Source organism: Trachypithecus francoisi, unplaced genomic scaffold (genome assembly GCF_009764315.1).
Source record: "Trachypithecus francoisi isolate TF-2019V2 unplaced genomic scaffold, Tfra_2.0 Lachesis_group11, whole genome shotgun sequence".
NCBI lineage: Eukaryota > Metazoa > Chordata > Mammalia > Primates > Cercopithecidae > Trachypithecus > Trachypithecus francoisi.
In genome coordinates this window covers 52,229,537-52,251,177 of record NW_022681456.1, presented here as the reverse complement: position 1 = coordinate 52,251,177, position 21,641 = coordinate 52,229,537, and the positions used below count along the sequence as shown (strand labels likewise).

The 21,641-nt window shown below is 35.1% G+C and overlaps 1 protein-coding gene across 5 annotated transcripts in view; it reads right to left on the bottom strand.

The window, feature by feature from the left end:
- LOC117089678 (liprin-alpha-2) overlaps positions 1-21,641 on the bottom strand; it is a 207,375-nt gene that overhangs the window by 135,479 nt on the left and 50,255 nt on the right. For all 5 annotated transcript variants that reach the window (XM_033221151.1, XM_033221154.1, XM_033221150.1 and 2 more), the window contains exon 4: positions 15,958-16,074. In XM_033221151.1, coding sequence (XP_033077042.1) covers positions 15,958-16,074 — 117 coding nt within the window. The remainder of the gene's footprint in view (positions 1-15,957; positions 16,075-21,641) is intronic.

Here is a 21,641-nt window from a genome sequence, read left to right as displayed (position 1 = left end):
TGTTTATCTTTTTATTTCAGGTATTCTAGTGGGTGCAAAGTGATATTTCCTTGTGGTTTGGATTTGCATTTCCTAATGACTAATGAGATTGGACATCTTTTCAGGTACTTATGTTCATTTATATATCTTCTTTGGAGAAATGTCTATTCAAATTATTTGCCTTCATATTAATTTATTTACATGTATTTTTATTGTTGATTTACATGAACTCTTTACATATATTTGATTCAAGTATTTTATGAAACATATGGCTTGCAAATAGCTTCTTTCTGTTCTGTAGACTGTCTTTTCACTTTCTTTCATGATGATGTTCTTTGAATTTCAAATGTTTTTAATTTTAAGAAAGTCCAGTTTGTCATTTTTTTTCTTTATGGCTTGGGCTCCTGGTATCATTTCTAAAAAATCAATTCCCAACAGAAAGTCATAAAGATTTTCGATTTTTTAAAGCAGTACATATATATATTTGAAATTACTAATTATCAAATGCAATAAGGTCTCATATGTTAAATTTTAAAATATATATTTTTTTACTCATTCATAAATATTTATTAAGCACTTACTTTGTGTAAGGTGGAAGATAACAAGTTTTATAATTTTTTAAAAGGTGATAATACATTTCTGACGTCAAGGCAATTCTATCAAGCAGAGAAGTAATACACAAATAAGCAAGTATATGCATTGCAATAAATTATTATCATAAAGTTTTATTTTGCTTCATATTTATGTTGTGGGAACAGACAGCAGAGAATATCTTTGTGATATTCTTTGAGTTGGGTCTTGAAAGATTAGTTATTATATTTCAAGTAAAGGAAAGGAGGGGAGTACTTATTCTAGGAACAGAAAATAACATGAGCAAAGGGAGGGGAATATTCCCTGCAGAATAATTGTAAGTTGTCCTGTATGCAGAGCAGAAAACATGTGCTATAAGGAAATGGTAAAATATGAGACTTGAAAGGTAGGGTCAGCATTGATTATGATGGCCTTTGCTTTTCCATACTGAATAGAATAAACTTTGGGTACCAGATAGAACGACAGAGAGCCATCAAAGGTGTTTGAATAGGGAAGCAACATGTATAACTTTGCAGGTAAACTGTTACTCTCTCATCATAAACTTGGTAATTCAGATAAAGCCTTTCCTATCTGTAATGGACAATTTTTGCTTGTTTGTTCAATATCCGTTTTTCTTTTTCCCCCTTCCTCACAGTTAGGGTTGCCAGATGAAATATAGGATGTACAGTTAGATTTGAATTTTCAATAAACAATGAAAAACTTGAGTGTAATGATATCACATGCAGTATTTGGGTCAAGCTCATAGTAGGGGAATTGACTATGAAAAGAAAGCATTGAGCTAAAACCTGCAACACAAGCATAAATCATGCAGTTATCTGGCAGAGGAAACAGAAAGATAAAAGACAAAGTGATACAAGTGGGTTTATGATTTTCAAGGAGACCAGTGTAGCTAGAATGGACTGTATTAAATAAAGCAAGAGGGTGGGAGTGGATATAGATGGAAATATGATGTGTGTTCTTGAGATCATTTTAAGACCGGCTTTTGTTCAAGGTGATATGAAAACCATAGGAAGGTGTTGAGCAGAGGAGTGACATGATGTCACTTACATTTTCAATGGATGCCTCAGTCCTCTTATAAAAGACAGGACAAAAAAATGAATTTAAGAAAATGAATTAAGAGGTGAAAGATTACATTGGCTTAGACCACGGTAGTAGGACTAAAGGTTATAAAAGGGGTCATATTCTTTGAATGGATTGAATGTGATATGTGACAAAAAGCATAGACTCAAGGATGACTGCAAGTTTCGTAGTCTTTGATTAGAAAGATGGTGTTGCAATTTTTTGAGAAGAGAAAGTCTGCAGGAGAAGCAGATTTGTGGTTAGGATGGGGCAAAATCATGGACTGGGTTTTGAAAACAAAGTTTTAAATGACTAGTTAGATGTCAAAATAAAGGTGTCAGGCAAGCTACTGTATAAGCCCACAGTAAAGAATAGTGAGTATATGGATGTTTTCTGCAAGCAATTATAACATTGGATGAGATCACCTGTGGAGTGAAGTAGGGGGTCATCAAAGATAACTAAGAATGTCTTTGTAGAACTCTCTTCAATTGTTACTTTATCAGAAAGGTCTTTCATCCCTGCCATATTATATATTTACAAAATATGTTTGTTGTCTTTCTCACCTACCAAAATATATATTCCTAAAAGAGATAACTCTATTAAAAGTTTAAATCTTAACTTACATATTATTGTACATTAACTGCAATACAACTATTGTACTTGGCTGTCAAATAGACTTTCCAAACTCAATATGTTTAAAACCTGTGTTCAGAACGTGCTTCTACCCCAAATATGTTTTGCCTTAATTCATCCCCAACTCAATTCGTGAGAACTTCAGTTTTTCACTTTCTCCAAAAATGGTGGAGTCATCCTTGAGTTATCTCTTTTTCTCCCATCTTTTATATGATCTATGAGAAAAACTTGTTGGCTTTCTTTTCACAAAATATGTGAATGTGACCCACTGTCATGAACTCCACCATTGTCACCCCTGTCTGCGTCATCTATTCTCCTTTGAATTACTGTAACAACCTTGTAACTGGTTCTTTGTTTCTAACCTTGTGTCTTATTTTCATTCTTACAGCAGTCAAACTGATCCATGGTGATCCTGTTACATTGCAGCTAAATCAATATTCCCATGATAAATATTCATAATAATCAGAAATATAAAAATAGCTAGGTCCCACATTACAGCATGAAATAAACATGTTAATGGTTGATAGAGAAAAACATTCACCTGTCAAATTCTTAAATAATCTGTATAGTTTGAAGAGATGAGATGCATGTATATTGAGTTTATTTTGTGTATATAGAGTTTATTCTTTTCTTTAGAGAAAGTCATCAATTGAAAGTTTTCAAATGTGTTGTTACTGTTGTTGTTCATCTATAAAATAAAGAAGTAACACTAGAGTGGATCTTTCTTCCTGGATGAATTACCAAGTAGTCCTTTTAGATGTGTAAATATAAGTCAAGTAGGCTCCCACATCCCAAGGAAGAATATTTAATAGAACCTGACAAAAAGTGTCTCTTCTACTGTGTCTTGATATTAAGAGAGTGGAAGAGGAAGATATTTGATGTAACCAGGAAACTTCAGGAAGGAGTGGAAAAAACAGATTGCTCCCCTTTCAATTGTGAAGTTCAATGTTTTTCTAAACTCTCTAGTAGACTGACAATTGACTAGATCACAAGGAGCTCCAAGAATCCGCAAGGAGAACTTACCATGAGGGAAGTAAAAGTATGAACTTGAACTAGGGTCCAACACCCAGTGGTGGTTCTGGCATGGAAACTGGAAGACCTTTGACTCAGTCATCTTGATGAATTTGGGAACATGAGTATGAACCTAAACTTCAACTGGTAAAACTTGGAGAATGGAAAATTATTCCTGAAGAATCACTTTGGTAGAGGTTGTCACTACTGCTGGCAGAACTTCCAAACTAGGCCATTTATTGGCACAGGATGGTTTCATTTGGCCTGTATGTCAGTGGGTTATTGCAGTGGTTCATGGATGGTATTTGATTTTGAGGGAACACTTGTTTCAAAAGTGATACTTTGAGGGTTAAAAATATGCAATAGCATTTTTTAAAATTTTACTCACTTGTTACTTTGTCACATTTTCCAGTTATCTTTCATGAATTATAAACAAGCAACAACAACAAAAACAAAAAACAACAAAAACAAACAAACAAACAAAACGCCTTTTTGGTCTGATCAAGTTTTCAAAGTTTTTAGATAACTTGGGCAGAACAACATTGGTCTCAAGAGGCTGGTACCAGACTTACTGTTACTTAGGGTACTTGGGCTCTCATATATTTTAGATAGTCAAAAAAGAGTTCAACTTACCTGTATCCAGGTCATAAAAATTGTATATGTAAAGAATTGGTGGTAGGCACAGAAATAATAAACACTAATCAAGTACAAGAGAGTTTAATTTCTTTTCTCTTTTTAAAAATTTCATTTCTATCAGAGAAGCATGCATACAATTAAAACAAACAAAAAAATCAAGTTGTTTATCCCTAGGAAAAGAAAAATAGTTCCAAAAGAATATGTGCCATCATTCTCAGCAAACTAACACAGGAACAGAAAACCAAACATCGCATGTTCTCAGTTATAAGTGGAAGTTGAACAATGAACACATGGACACAGGGAGGGGAACGTCACACACCAGGGCCTATCAGGGTGTGGGAGAGCATTAGGACAAATACCTAATGCATGTGGGGCTTAAAACCTAGATGACAGGTTGATAGGGGCAGCAAACCACCATGGCACATGTATATCTATGTAACAAACCTGCACATTCTGCATGTGTCACATAACTTAAAGTTAAAAGAAAAATCTGTCAATGAAATCCACTACTTTTGAAAGGGGAGTATATCGTATTCTGATTATACCTCTTAGAAAACTTGTAAAAGAAATTCCAAATCTGATACAAGGTATCTACCATTTACTACAATAAGCATCACATTAATGAATAGCATTATTATTAAAGTCTATACTTTTACAAGCTTTATAAGTCTTAGACAATAATAAGAAATGGAAACTGAAAAGGAAGAGAAAATTGAAGCCTCCCAATTTGCTTAATTACTGAGAAAATACCAAGAGTATAGCAAACTCTTAGAACTGATAGGTTTGCTAGTTTGCTGGAATCCTTATCAATATTGGAAAATCAATAGCATCCTTATATGCCAGTATTAATTTATTAGGAAAAACATATAAAGGAGATAACAATTACAGTAACTATAAATGCTTAGAAATAAATCTAATCATCTATAAGAGCTCTATGGGAAAAATTAAAAAAAATTATTGAAGAACATAAAATAATACATAAATGAATGGAGACAAAAGGCATATGTACACATAGTATAAAACAGTATACAATAGAAGCGATAACCTCCCCAAGCTAATTTATTAATTTAAGCAATTCCAGTAAAAATCTTGTTGGGGCATAGAAAACAATTCCCCCAAATATGACTTTGGCTTGTTCAGTGCTTTGAAAATTGGAAGGCGTCAGAAATAATCTTTAGAATCAAATCTCTCTCTGACCTTTCTCTCCTCCCTTTTTTTTCTCTCTCTCTCTGGGATTCCCTTATCTGGCTAAAAAACACTTCTTTCCACAAGGAATGTAATTGTGTTAAGATTCACCTCTTCAGGAATCCTGTCAGATAAACCACTAGAGAAGAGGAGAAATTGGGAGTCGTCATGCCAAGACAGACTTATCATCTGTTCTTCAGAGGACAGCTCCCAGAGATTACCCAGGGGACTTAATCTGCATAATAAAACAATATTTGTTCCTGCGCAGTTTTCCCCCTTACTTTCCATTAATTTGTCGGTCCCACCCAGTTTCCAAAAAGAATCATTTGCAAAATGTCTGCCTCCTGAATCCATACATATCTCCTATGTTGAGAATATTTAAGCATCAGCCCTCTGGCCCCTCTTCCAGCCTAATACTTTGTAAATGGCAGTTATGTCCATATGCATGCTAAAATAAGTTTTGTATGCCTTTTTTCGTATTAATCTGCCTTCTCTCAATTCATTTTCAGCAAACCTTTACAGGGCAGAAGAAAATTTTCTCCTTGGCCCCTACAATCTCAACAGGGTTGAAAAATGGAATTTGAAAAGCTGATATTATGATTAAGCTCTCAGAATCAAGATGTATAAAGTTAATAGTTAAAACAGTGTGGTATTTATTTCTTATTCTTGAGCACATAATTATTAAGTGTTCATCATGTTCTGGGAACTATTCTAGGTACCTGAATTTCATTAGGAATAAAACAAGGATCCTAACATTTATGGAGGTTATTCGCTAACTGGGCTGGCAGACACTACATTACAGACATTATAAATCAGTAAAGTATATAAACACATACTGTGTTATAATACATTACTATGTTAGAATATATTACAACATTTGATAAAAGGCTGGATGGATTTGAGGAAGTTAGCCATGTATCTGGAGGAAAGGCATTTCAGACAAAGGAAAGAGGAAATCAAGAGTCAACAAGAGGCCATTGTGGCTGGGGTAGATTTGGATATGAAGTCAGAAGATAAAGACAGTGAGATTTATGTAGAGCCTTGTGTAAGTGGAAAGCAGTTGCAGAGTTTTGAGCAGATGACTGATGTGTTCAGATATATGTTTTAAAACATCACTCTTGTATCAAAATATCACATGAACCATATAAATATAGAATTAGAATACATCCATAGATTCTTTAAAAAAAAAATGGAAACAAATTACTCTGATTCATGCTGTTTTAAAAATAATCTGGAGACGGCCATGGGTGAAGCAGAGAGACCTCATAGTGATTGATTACAATAAATCAGCTGAGAGATGGCAGTGGTTCCCAGACTGATTAATGGAAGTGGTAAGATTCTGGATATATTTTGAAGATCGAGTAAATCAAATTTCTTTATAGTTGGATGGGAGGTGTGAGAGATAGGGAGGATGTAAGAGTAATTTCAAATTATTTGCTTGAGCAACTGGAAAGGCAAAGTTTTCATCATGTAAACTGGAGATGATGGATCAATTTTGTAAGGGAGGATATCAAATAGGTAAGTTTTTGATATTTTAAGTGTGCAATGTCTTTTAAATATACAAGTGGAGATGTTCAATTGTGCCTGGATATATGCGTTTGGTTGTAGGGTCTGAACTAGAGGTAAAGATTCATAAATTATTAGCATATGAATAGGATGAGATTGATTGGAGTCATGGAGAGAGTGTAGGCAGAGAAGATGTGGAGAGCTGAGCCCTGGGGTGAAGAAAGGAAGAGAAAAAGAAAAGAAACTGAGAGTCATCATGCCAAGACAGACTTATCATCTGTTCTTCAGAGAGCAGATGCTCCAACATTAAGAATTCAGAGGGAGGAAAATAGATGGAGACATAGCCACTGGTAAGGTAAGAGGAAAGTGTGTGATGGAAGAAAACGATTAACTATGTCAAATACTGCTGAGACATCAACTACAGCAAGGCCTGAGAATTGGCTTGTATTTAGCAATATAAATTTAGTGATGACTGTAGCAGGAGTGGCTTCTGTGCTGTGGTGGGACAAAACCTTATTGAAATAGGTTTATAAAGGAATTTAAAATGTAGGGCCAAAAGATATATATTTTTTTAAGTTAGGAGAACTTTGTATATTATAAGAATACAGTCGACCAGGGGTACCTAGAGTCCAGGCCATGGATGTGTACTGGTCTGTGGCCTGTTTGGGACCAGACTGCACAGTAGGAGGTAAAGGTGTGAGGAAAGCTTGATCTGTATTTACAACTGCTCCCTATCGCTTGCATTACCGTCTGAAATCTACTTTCTGTCAGATCAGTGGCAGCATTAGATTCACAAAGGAGTGTGAACCCTATTGTGAACTGTCCATGCGAGGGATCTAGGTTGTACACTCCTTATGAGAATCTAATACCTGATGATCTGTCACTATCTCCCATCACTGCCAGATGGGACCATCCGGTTGCAGGAAAACAAGTTCGGAGCTCCCATTGATTCTACATTATGGTGAGTTGTGTAATTATTTCATTATATATTTCAACGCAATAATAATATAAATAAAGTGCAAAATAAATGTAATGTGGTTGAATCATCCTGAAACCATCCCCCACTCCACCCCCAGTCAGTGGAAAAGTTGTCTTCCACAAAACTGATTCCTGGTGCCAAAAACTTTGGGTACCACTGGAGTAAACAAAGAAAAAAAATGATGGCAAAAGAAAAAGCAGTAAAAATTGTTGGGGAAATATACTTGATTAAATGTGTGCTGAAGACGTTACACATGGTATAACAAAGTTTTCTTTGAGTAGGCTTTTTTGAAATTTTTGTAAGCCTCATGCTCACTCTAATAAACTCTTCTATTCTCTTAGAAAGATGGATAGGTTTAAGACTTTGCTTAAAGTAAATAATCTTATATTTTGAAATTCATAAAATTAGGTAGTTTTACGCTGCCTTTCCCTCCATAGTTCACATTTAATCTTTATTTACTTGTTACCTGTTTATCTCAGATCCTCCTGTTCATGAGCTATGTGACGTTGAGCCATTGATCCTTGCTCTACAAACCTCACAGGGTTGTTGTTACAGAGATCAAATAACACAACTCATGTAAAGACTTTATACCGGTTACTTATCTCATTCCTAAAGACCTATAGCCCCTTTGTTAATGAGGTTTTGAGACAAGTTTGAGAAACAATTTGCCTAACTTTAAAGGTCAAGAACTAGCATTCCTTAATTCCACATTGAGGCATATCCAGTAGAATGCTCATTCTGGCATGGGCTATTTCCCTGTGGATAAAGAGCATCTCTGGAAACACTACATACTGCGTTTCTTTCTTGACGCTTGACGATATTAAGAGTTAAAATATAAATACTGTAGTACTTATACTAGTTAAAAATTGTACAGAACAATATTTCCTAATATACTTCTCCTGGAAATTTCATTTGTTGGGGGAGTGGGTCCCATCAACACCCATTAAATTTCTGGGGAGCTTGTGTTTTATGAGAAATGATGAGATAGATAAATTCTACCAAAGTGAGAAAATAAAATTAGGTCAATTGAGGAACTTCTGAATGAAAAACTTAAAAATTATCCTGGCCTTGCTTAACAGATCAGACAAAACAAAACAGGAAAAATAACTTGTTCTTGTGTACATCACCAAAAGACAACAGATTCCTTGGCACAAAATGAACCCTCCAATTATGTTAATAAATAAAGGTAAATGAACAAATTTCCAGTCAGCCAGTCTTTTAAAGTCTTTGGAAATATCCTTCTTCAGAAAAAAAAAAAAAAAAAAAGTTTATTCTGAGTCCGTCAAATCCTTATTATACTTATTATTGAAGACAACAGAGTCGATTTCACTTCATCTTTCCATCTAATAAGGTCTTAGTTAACACACAATAATCCAGCCACTGCTCCCCGAGAGATTTGTTTTGAACCTAATGAGTTTCCACACAGCATTACAAGATTTTTATTTTTGTCATGGCATATAGAAGATTCCAGACCTTTGGTTATGTGCTTCCTCTCCAACTCAGCTTCTAGAAAATTGATATAACTTCATGTATATATGGCTAAGCCACAGAATAGCCTAACTCTACTCTTTTGGCCCCTTTTCTAGCCAATTTTTGAACCGCTGGGCCAGTCCAGTCCATGTATATCATTGGACCTGTTCTTTCCAAGTTGGCAAATTCATAAACTCCATTCGGTTTGGGGTTTCATTACTTGACAATTCAACTGAAGAACAGAGGAGAATCATGCAAGTTGTTATGTTTTATTAGGAATTAGAGTACAATATATGGGATCAATACACAGAAAAAAAATATTCTGTGAGTGCAATCCAGTTGTAAATAAGCCCAATTATAACTATTTTTGAGAGAGGGAATCAATAATGCATAAATGAGCTACAGTTGACAAGACTGAAAGAACGGTTGTTGGGAGTAGTTGACATGTATTGAGGAACACATAAAAATGAACAAAATGTAGTCAATATATTGTAGACATGCCTGTGGATGATGACTTTTAGTTAGAACTTAGTAAGAATCATTAAAAGAATGGCATTAGTGATAAATGATGTTTATTGGTATTTTAAAATAGGGTGAGATATATTGATAAGCCAAACTTTTAACTGGACAGCTGACAGGTTTGCGTGAGAATGTGCAAATCTTCATACAATGATATCTCAATATTTCACAATAGCATGATGGAATGAAATCCTTTGTCTTCACTGAGGATCACATTGCTCATAGAGCTATATTGGCTTGTTCTAAGTACCTATTTTTGTCATTGGTTGTTCATTCTAAAACAGCATTATGTTGCTAAAAGTCCACAAAACCCTTAATTTTGATAAAGGCATCACTTTGGATCAATATCCTTCACGAACAATAGTTCCACAATGAAAATACTAGACAATTATTTATTAAATGTACCCATCTGAGGATTATTCTTGCCACTGATTCTTCATTTTGCTTTATGTACTTTTTGTCCATAATTCTTCTGTCTGACAAGAACTAAAGAACGGAAAACATGCAAACAAAAATCTATTTCTGATTTTACATTTATTCAGCTTTCACATTTCCATATTACTGTTGCTTAAATTATTATGTTGCATTTTATTTTAATTTAGAGAACAGTCACGAATAAATGTCAGATTCAAAGAGGAGAGAAGAATAAGAGCAACAACTTTAAAAAGGAAGCTTTACTTAAGTTCACTTAGTAATTAAGCTCGAAGTGGGAATGATAAACAAAGAGGCCTGGGAGGCAAGAAGAGGCCAGCCAGCTTGGGAAGAACCTCACGTGACATGCCGAGGATGTGCCTCATCTGTTGTAAGGTCATTGAAGAGCCAGTCAACTCCACTCTTCGATCTGTGAAGAACTAGTGTCTCAGTCACTAATACGTGACATGTACAAAAATTCACTGCATATAGTTAAGTGTGACTATTGTTTTGTGAAAGCTTTTTCATATTGTTGACTCCTTGTATTTCTCAGGCCTCAGTTCAAATCCCACCATCTTAAAAAGATCTGCCTCTTTAATGTCTTCACCACTCACCTTGTACGGGTCCCTTGGTCATATCTACGCCCTTTTACACTGTGTATATTTGTTTATTGCCTGTACCCTCAACTGTCTTATTCATCATTATATTCCCATCACCTAGAATAGGGCCCATTTCCTAGTACCTTTAATAAGGTTGCCACTAAATATTTATTTGATTGAAAACACAGTATTAACAAATAGAATAAGCATTCATTGCTTGTATACAATATGCCTAAGATGATGCAATTTATTGAATATAGTGTTTCTATTCTTACAACTCTGTAAGTTGGCAAGACTATTTTATCTGAAACTGAGACTCAGGAGTGTTAAAGGGTAAGGTTCACACAGCTAGTAGTTGGCAGAGACAGGAACTTCAAACAAATCGCTATTCCACATTGCCTCTCTGACACCCCTTAATGAGGATTAATTAACCTTATTTTTAAACTCTAATATTATTTTTGATACCACAATATTTATCATGTTTTATGATATTAATTTGGGCATGTTTATTTCTCGCTGTAGATTCTTACCAAATTTATTACAGACTATATCTTCTGAATCCCTACCATATCTAATATTTTACTGATTCACATCAGTTAGCAAATATTTGCAGTTGACAAAATAATTGGAAGTACAGATTATAGAAGTAACAAGCATTATTATCTCCTTTACAAGAGCAGCATGTTTACTTTTTAAAATTCACCAATTAACTTCCATCTAGAAAGAAATAGGAAAAAGTTATTAGAGCCCAGTTCTGAAAAGGCGGAATTTAGTGTTCTGAAAATTTGTATTATCCTGTGAATATTTATATTCTTCTAAAACAATCAATTACATTTAAGACCACACAGAAATATTTAAACTCATTTCAGTTAAGTGTTTTTTCTTTTTATTGTTTTCTTTTAAAAAGGCTGATAATAATTATTAGACTTTTCCATGAATAATAAGGCCTATTTCAGAGTGTGTTTTTATGAGATTATTTTTGTCAACTATTTTGTCAAACATTTCTTAATCCACTGACATAAAACATCTTCTGTTGGCTAATCACCCACCTTGACTGTGTAAATTAAGGAAATTAACTTCCCTAAACAAAGGGTAATCCTTCTGACTAGGATTTAGAAGTCACTTTCTTAGCTCTATTAGTATCTAAAAATTGTTTTACGTTTTTGTCTTGATTAACCACTTTTCAATTTACACACTAACATTACAATCATCGTTGATAATCTGCCAAAATAATATTCTCTTTTCTTTTGTTTGAGTACACCTTTTTTTTTTTTTTTTTTTTTTTTTTTTGAGGCGGAGTCTCGCTCTGTCGCCCGGACTGGAGTGCAGTGGCCGGATCTCAGCTCACTGCAAGCTCCGCCTTCCGGGTTTACGCCATTCTCCTGCCTCAGCCTCCCGAGTAGCTGGGACTACAGGCGCCCGCCACCTCGCCCGGCTAGTTTTTGTATTTTTAGTAGAGACGGGGTTTCACTGTGTTAGCCAGGATGGTCTCGATCTCCTGACCTCGTGATCCACCCGTCTCGGCCTCCCAAAGTGCTGGGATTACAGGCTTGAGCCACCGCGCCTGGCCTGTTTGAGTATACCTTTTTAAAAGTTCTCGGCCGGGCGCAGTGGCTCAAGCCTGTAATCCCAGCACTTTGGGAGGCCGAGACGGGCGGATCACGAGGTCAGGAGATTGAGACCATCCTGGCTAACACGCTGAAACCCCGTCTCTACTAAAAAATACAAAAAACTAGCCGGGCGAGGTGGCGGGCGCCTGTAGTCCCAGCTACTCGGGACTACAGCTACTCGGGAGGCTGAGGCTGAGGCAGGAGAATGGCGTAAACCTGGGAGGTGGAGCTTGCAGTGAGCTGAGATCCCGCCACTGCACTCCAGCCCGGGCGACAGAGCGAGACTCCGTCTCAAAAAATAAATAAATAAATGAATAAATGAATAAATAAATAAACAAATAAATAAAATAAAAGTTCTCGATTAAAAATATAAGTATCAGGCTTTAAATTACAATACTTTGACAACTCGTTTTATGGTATTAATATACCTCGAATAATCATGTCATGGAGGATGATTTTTATATTAAAAATGCTCTATAATATTTTATGTGTATAACTTGGAAATATTTATACAAGGACAATGAAAATAATAATCAGGATACTGTTGTATGTTTTATCAAGAAATGTCAGGTAAAGAAACGTGGTATAGCTGAGCACGGTGGCTCACACCTGTAATTCCAGCACTTTGGGAGGCTGAGGTGGACAGATTGCTTGAGCTCAGGAGTTCAAGACCAGCCTGGGCAACATGGTGAAACTCTTGTCTCTACAAAACATACAAAAATTAGCCGGACATGGTGGCTTGCGCCAGTAGTCTTAGCTACTTGGAAGGCTGAGATGGGAGGATTGCTTGAGCCCAGGACGGGGAGGTTGCGGTGAGTCAAGATTATACCACTGCACTATGGCCTGGACTGTCTCAAAAACATGTAAATAAAAATAAATTTTAAAATGTGACATAAATAAAACTAATTATTACAACACTTTCTTGGATCATCCTGAGAAATCAATCACAGGATTAATATAAATTGAAACACAGTTTACATATTTTTAACTTTAGACTAAATATATATGACATATTGTACATATTTTAGGTTCACACTCAAGGATATGGGCATGATATTATACATGATAATAATATATAATTATTCTAAAGCATTTAGAAATCACTCTTCTTGAAATTCAAGGAAGCTGAAAAAAGGAAATGAATACCAGTAATCATAATGTTTAAAAACCTTTAGTTATACCAACACAAGAAGTGATTGACTTAGCATTGGCACACAATTTCTTTTCTCCACTGGCTGAAATGCCTTCCCTAAGAACTGGAAGTCAAAGAAAGTTAAAGACAAGTGCTTTGGGTCACCAGTGACTCAAAATCCTCTATATGTGCACTTATATCTGTGAAGATCAATAGAGACAAATATCAATTATGCATAAATCCTCATTCTAATTATGTAACTAGTTCCTGAAAAATAATCTGTCATAAACTGTCTTACATTCTCTAATGTCTGCATATTCAAATATTTAGTGGTTATATTGTTAGAGTAAGTAGTTAGGCAACCAACAGGTGATGGTCAGGTGGCTGTTAAACTCTCTCTGTAAAACAATTATTGGTTGCTGCCAATGCCAGGGAAAGACAGTCTCTAATAATAGAAAACATCTGAATCTGGTGATCAGCAGTTTCCAGATAAGATCTCAGGAGTCAGGCGAGTGGACTCAAGCATGCGCACTGAGAAGCAAAATGGCAGTGTTTAACTGGTATAGGAATAGAACATTCCTCTAGGAACACTCAACTGCTAAGGGAAAAAGGCCTCCAGTGAGCATGTATACAACTTGAGCAAACAGGCTGTGCATGCGGCCCCTCCCAAGTGCTGACAGGCCACTGCACATGCAGACAGCCCACCCCAAGGGAAGAATCAGGGGAGAAGTACCACAACCCCAGAAGCATGCTAATGTATAAAACCCCAATTCAGAGGTCAAATTGCACACTTGAATCTCTTAAGTTGCCCATTTGGCCATTTTCCAGCTGTACTTTATTTCCTTTTGTTCCTGCTCTAAAACTTTCCTACCCTAAAACTTGCCTTTGTCTCTCCCTTTGCCTCATGCCCACAGTCAATTTCTTTCTTCTGAGAAAGCAAGAATTGAGGTTGCTGCAGACCTGTATGGATTTGCTGCTGCTAACAATATCTTGATGAAACAATATTTGAAAAAAATATATATGTGTGAGCATTCCCTGCCCTCCCCCTCCATAAGAAGAACGCTTTAAGTATGAAGTAATCTGGTAGAAGATAAACAAAATCTCAAGTTGTTCATGTCTGAGAAAGGTATATTTCTTCATTTCTGGACTAGATTAGCATAAATACAGCATTATTATAGAAAACAATAATTTGTAGCCTTCTATGAAAAAGACTGGATGACCATAAAATCCATTTTTATAACGAACCAATTGTGATTCTATAATTCTCAGAGCAATATCAAGTTACATGTTGGTTTCCTAAACTGAGTGCAGAGTGAAAATGCCTTATTAAAGAGCTTGGTGGTATATCTACTGAAGCAGTATCAGTTTATTTAGTTGAAGGAAAGAGAAATAATTTTATTCTAATCTCAGATACAGCTGATGAAATACATCAAATTGTAGTTTATGTTTTATATTTAGCTTAAGATTTCTATTAAATACATAACTAAAGGCTAAATTTGTGGTCTTATATGAAGATCTGTTCATTTGTCAGCCACCAGAATAGAAGCTTCTTTCTGGAAATTCATCTGATTTATTTATTTTATTTTGCTTTTCTACTTGAAGGAAGAAACATAAGAAGTCCCTCTATTTTTTCTAACCACATAAGTAAGGAAATGATAAACTTAATTTATAGTAAGAATTCTAATGCTATTTATTGTATTGTCCAGTCACTTGCTTCTTAACGGCTAGGTTTTAGAAACTCTTGACATTTTCCATTACAGCAGTTTAGCTAGCTGATTCATGTGGTCTTCATTTAGGAGCTTAAGAATCCAAAGATATAACTTGTTACAGGCAAATGATTCTCCTGAGTTTCCAACACAGGATGTGTGAATGTCTCTGTGTAATTTTCATCTGATTCTGGACCTGCCAATAACTTACCTTCTTCCTCTTGTGTTGGAAAGAAGTGGTCCTGCACAGAAACCTTTTGTCTTTTGCTAGTGGAGCAACAGACTGCTAGTTTCCTTTGAGTGAGACTAAACTTCACCCAAAGGGAGAATCATTGCATTATAAAAAATGGTAAAAGTCCCATGACTTCACATATCATTTTATGTTATCTCTCATTAACAAGAGTACCGCTGAGGCCTCAAACAATGCAGGAAAAATATTAATCAAATAAAAGTTTGCCAACAATTTTTGCAGTCATAAACAACCAGTAAGTTACCAATTGAATATTATATCACTTACAATTCAAAAGTGTTGTTTAGGACTTAAAATTGTCCTGCCTATATATGTACTTATATGTATATGCCATATATATGCACACACACAATGTGTGTATGTGTACTTTAAATTATATTATTTATATATATTATAAATTCAATTCTATATAATTGAAATACTTTTAAGAGAATCAATTAAAAGCAGGTAAAAAATTCAAATATGTGTATATGCATACACACAACATATACACATACGTATTATATTTAAAAGAATCAAAATAAGAACAAAAAATGAGAAAGGAAATCATCATAAACCTTGAACCTTTGACCAAAGAATCAACAAAAACTAAAAAATGTTCATTATGTGGTTTTTATATTTCCTGTCAAATGATATAAGAAGTAAACATTTCCATGTAAGAGCATGTGGTGTGTGTCATACCTTCTCATGGACTTTCTGTCCAGGTTCCATCCCTTCAAGATGTTCTGATTCTGTGGATCCCTCGCTTGATGCCATTTTTCTTTGTATATGAACATTTTGTTCACGCAAGGCAACAATCTGCAAAATAAAAGCACTATGCCTTTAAAGTCTAAATAGAACATAAATTAAAAAAAGAAAATGAATTTACTTCAATGTGATTAAGAACTAATGAACACTAAAAAATAACCAGAAAGTGAACATTACATTTTAGTGATTATTCAAAATATATGTTTAAATGTAGGTCACCATTTTGAATAATATCTATAAAACTTCATAACATCTCTGCCAAGAAGAGGTTAAAGCACTGTGAAATTTACTTAAGAAAATATTTTCTAGTTGGAAGTGCATCTAAATCAATGATATATTTGTATTAATGTGCCGTTAATTCAGAAATTATTTTTAAATTAATTTATAGGATGTAATAAAAATATTTTTTGGTCTCTATTTTTAAAGTATACAAGAAACATAAAAAAAAAGATTGAAGGTTAAAGACTATGAGCACAGCAATTTCGCCTACATTGATAGCCCATCTGCAATTTAATATAAGCAGATACATAGCTGGACTCAAAAAATATTTTGTAATTCTGTCATGAGCATGTATTAAATTTGTCTTATTATTATAATTTTAATGTCCATTATTTTACCAAATTTAGTTAATTTGCAAACACAAATTCAGAAAGCAATTAATTATTGCAAACTTTCAGCTCAATTTTAATGACATAATTATTTCAATTACAAAACAAATTATCAGGTAGTTACAGCATAAATGATCATAGTAATATATAGAGTGAAAAATAGTGCTTCAGTCTTTTTAAAATGGCGTTTTAAAATACATTTGCTATATATATGTATATATATACATCACTTAGAAAATATTTTACATTATATTAATGCTGTAACTTATTGATTTCATGGCATATTTTATTGTATTATCAACTCAGATATTAGTCAATATTAGTTCTGGGAGAAATAAATGTGCATAGTATTTAATGCACAATAAGATCTGAATAATATTAAACTTACATGTGGAAATTACAAGACCAACACGTCACGAGACAAATAATCATTAACTGAAAAAAACATGGTATCAAGGGGTTGGGTGTTTGCCCTGCTACCTGACACTACTTCAATGGCATATCTACCACTATGTGTCCATAACATCAGCTGATCTTGCTATATGATCTCTGGTATTTGAGCATTTGGTATATCCTTTTCTAGGTATTTGTTCTTCTCTCTCGTATAACTGTAATCACCAAATAATTGGCTCCCTCACTCTTACTCTTGTCCACCTACAATCTATTATCCACAAAGCAGCCAAGTACATCTTTCAAACTTAAATTATATTGTGTAACCCCTCAGCTTTCTAAAAAAATTAATGTTTGGCCCGACGCGGCAGCTCACGCCTATAATCCCAGCACTTTGGGAGGCCAAGGTGGCCAGATCGCTTGAGGTCAGGAGTTCATGATCAGCCTGGCCAACTGGTGAAACTGGTCTCTACTAAGAATACAAAAATTAGCCAGGCGTGGTGGTGGGCACCTGTAATCCCAGCTACTCAGGAGGCTGAGCCAGGAGAATCCCTTGAACTCGGGAGGTGGAGATCACAGTGAGCCTAGATTGTGCCACTGTACTCCAGCCTGGGTGACAGAGCAAGACTCTGTCTTAAAATAAAATAAAATAAAATAAAACAATTTAATTTAATTTTTTTTTAAACTAATGTTTTCCCAGCTTATTTAGCCAAAATTTAAACTTCTTAACAAGGTCTATACTGTCCTATTTGAGCCCTTTGCTTCAGAGACACTGGCCTCCTTTCCATTCCTCAAACATATCTGTCTCTGACCTACACAGAGCTGAGGAATTTGATGATCTTCCTGTCTAAAACATTATTCCTCAGCTATCACAGGGGACACAATGCCATCTTTAAAAACAGCTGAGATACCACTCCTCAGAATGAATGTGTCTTGTCATCAAACACTTTTTACAATATATCTCTATTTATTTTTGTGCATGTAGCACTCATTAAAGTTTATTATTCCATTTCTCCACTTCCTCATTTTGCTTATTTATTTAGCTAGCACAAGTCCTAATAATATCGCCTGAGAAAATAATTTTCAAAAGAATGCTTCATTGAAAACAGCATTTTCATATGAAGTAGTACATCAAGTTATTATGTGCAGGGTATTCACTAAAAATGTGTTGAATTAAATAACACATGGATATGGGAAAACAAAGATCTGAACCTAATTAATTCAAAAAATAACAAAACATAAAGATTTGGAGGGTACACAAAACTTCAGAAACATTCTTTTCACATTAGTCAACATGGAAATAGATTACATCAAAGGAATGACAAGAATAAAAAAATAGCTCTTAGATATATTACTTTTATATTACACTCTTAACATGTTGCTTTTTGCATAAATGTTATGTTACAATTGATATATTATGAGATTTTATTAATCATAAAGTTTACAATATTCAAGTATCATTTGTCGACATTCCACTAGAGACAACACTCATGACTGACAGAAATGCTAATACAAAGTACCAGGCCATTTAAAAATTATATGCTTTGTTCTATTATTAATCTATTCAGAAGTGAGGGGAGACATTTAAAAACTATTTAAAGAACAAATATAACTCTCAGTTTATAGATTAGCTTACATTTGTTTAATAAACAGATGACTTTCAAATATGTCCTGGTGCCTGAAATAAAGCAGGCCATCTATAAAAGTTTATTGAATGAATCAGTGAAAAGATGAATTAAGATCCCTATTAAAAATAATCAAGAAATCAAATTCATTCAGAAAAAAAGTACAAATATAATTGAGCCACTATGATTTTTAAAATTCTAAACTTCAAGTTTGCTACAGTGTATACATGACAATTAGTTCCAAAAAAGACATATTTTTCAACCACTAACATGCTAACTTTGTTTTGTAAAAATGAATCAAGTCCAAAAATGTTGGCTCTTGATACAGAAGAATGAATATGATATATTCTATATTCTCTACCACTCTAATATGCTATTTTCCCCAATAACAAATTATCCTGGGTAGTTATGAAACCAAAGCTTCAGCACCTGATTTAATTGTGGGTGTTAAAAAGTGGATTATTTCTGACACTGGGGAAAGGGGGGAAGTTAGTAATTCTCTTTTAAAAATTCACCTTTTGGGGTTAAGCGTTTTCTTCAATCTGTTTTAAAGAGTGAAGAGTTCACCAATAAATCACTGGAGCCTAAGGTAGCACAGACTTCTTTAGGAAATTCTCTTAGCTGGTTTGAGAATTGAACACAAGAGATGGCTAGGGAACCAGCTTGGGACAGTAAATAGAATGAAAAGCAGCTAATGGTCTCAAAATATTCCCTAGGCTCTCCCTGAGAGGGAATGTTGTCAGAGGGAGGGCCCAAGCAATTTGCCTACAAGAAAACTAATGTAGATCTGGATGCCTCACTGCTAAACAACATGGCCCACTTGCTATCAGTTAAATGTTCCCTCCAAAACTTATGTTGAAATGTAATTTCCTTTGTAATGGTATTAAGAGGTCAGACCTTTAAGAGGCTTTTAGGGCCTGAGGGCTTTGCCCTCATAAATGGATTAAGGCTGTTATCTCTGGAGTGAGTTATTTATCACTGGTGTGGGTTCTGGATAAAAGGTTGGAGTTTGCCCCTCATCCTCTCTCTGTATCATCTCACATGCTTTTATGCCCTTCCATCCTTCTGCTATGGGATAAGCCATCATAGAAGCTCATGCCAGATGCCAGTGTCATGCCTTGGACTTCCCAGCCTCCAGAACTTTCAGAAATAAATTTGTTTTCTTTAAAAATCATCCAGTCTGTGATATTCTGTTATAGCAACACAAAACAGGCTAAGACACTACTCCAAATATGATTACATGTTGAGTAGGAGGAACCACTTATGTACAAGTCCTGTTGTTTACCCAGTTCTTATATAACTGTACTGAAAAACCCACTATGGACAAGCACTGTGCTAAACTAGTTTTATCTACAAAGGGGGTATGATTCATGTTTAACAAATGATCAGATTAAGATAAAGACAGATTAATGAGGAGAACTGCTACGGTTTGAATATATGCCCTCCTCCAACCCCCAACATTCGTATGTTGAAACCTAGGGCCCAATGTGATAGTTTTGAGAGGTGATGTCTTTAGGAGATGATAAACGGAATTAGTACCAATATAAAAGACCTCAAGGGTACTAGCTAAGTAAGCCTTTTGCCATTCATCTTCTGCCATGTGAGGACACATTGTTCAGGGTGCCATAATGGAAGCAGAAGGCAGTCCTTACCAGACACCAAATCTGCTGATGCCTTGATGTTGGACTTCCCTGTCTCCAGAACTGTGATAAATATTTCCATTGTTTATAAATTATGCAGTCTCAGACATTATGTCACAGCAGTACAAATGGACTAAGAAGTAAGAGTGAAATAAAACTTAACTCCATATCCTTATACTTCCTAATTTGTAACATTGCCTCAAATGGCTCCGCTTTTACATTTGCAGTCTACTAAATCAGGAGAAGTTAATAGCGGACTGGGCTAGGAAGCATAAACATTTTATTTCCAAGGGCTGATATCCTTGCTGGAATCCTTTGTACATCATTAAGATTGGACGCCTCCCTGGACAGATTCATATGGAGGCAAAGTTTTGCATATATTTTCAGTGAGTTAGCAACCCACTGAAGGCTCATGGAATGCTGTTCAAGATAAATATTTCACAACTGTGTTTTCTGTTCAATCATCATTTATCAAGTGTCTGTTGACATTTGCTTTTAGGTATCCCTTCACATTTCTTTTGATAATAACATCTTATATTTTCATTGGAGACTTTCTTACTCTAATTCCACAGACTGTCAATCAAGGAACCAAGAGCCCATGGAAAATGGGTGGGCACATGATCCAAGCCAGGGAAATCAGAATATTATTACTTTACATGTTTCTGGCTGAGCTATGGGAAACTATTCTCTCTATCTACTAAGGAAGGTAAACTGGTAGAATATGAATGGGGTACTCTTTTTCATTAATTCCTACACATGCAGAAAACACATGGAAGAGATGAGGCCCTAATAAATTGCTTCCGGTCCTGATTCTAGGCATCCTTAAATCATTCCTACCCTTGGCATTTTAGTAATATGAGCCAAGCCCCAAATTTCCCCTTTTGTGCCCAAACTCATTTGGAATGGTTTTCTGTCACTTGCAACTAAAAGTGACTTGCAAATGCATCAGGAAACATGGAAGACAATACAGAGCATGCAATATCTAAGTGAGGATTTTAGAGAATGACTAAGAATTTACCAGACAGACATGGCAGAAGATTTTTTAGGTGTATAGAAGATCACAGGCATTTTGTGTTTCTACTACTTTGTGTTCCTAGCACTGTAAGTTGTTTAATATTCCTATGGCAAAAAGTACCTGGAAAAAGTTGGAGGAATGATGGGATTAGCAAAGTTAAAGTGCTTCAACTAAATCCCAGGCATCTGTGTGCTTTTTCTCTCTGGCTTATTGCTTTGTCTTGATCCTTATTTGTGTTTTCTGGTTGCTCATAAGCTTATAACAGCCTGATCCATTCCTTCTAGGCACTCTCAAACACATCATATTTTCTACTGGGAGAATCTGCTCCGGATAGTTACGT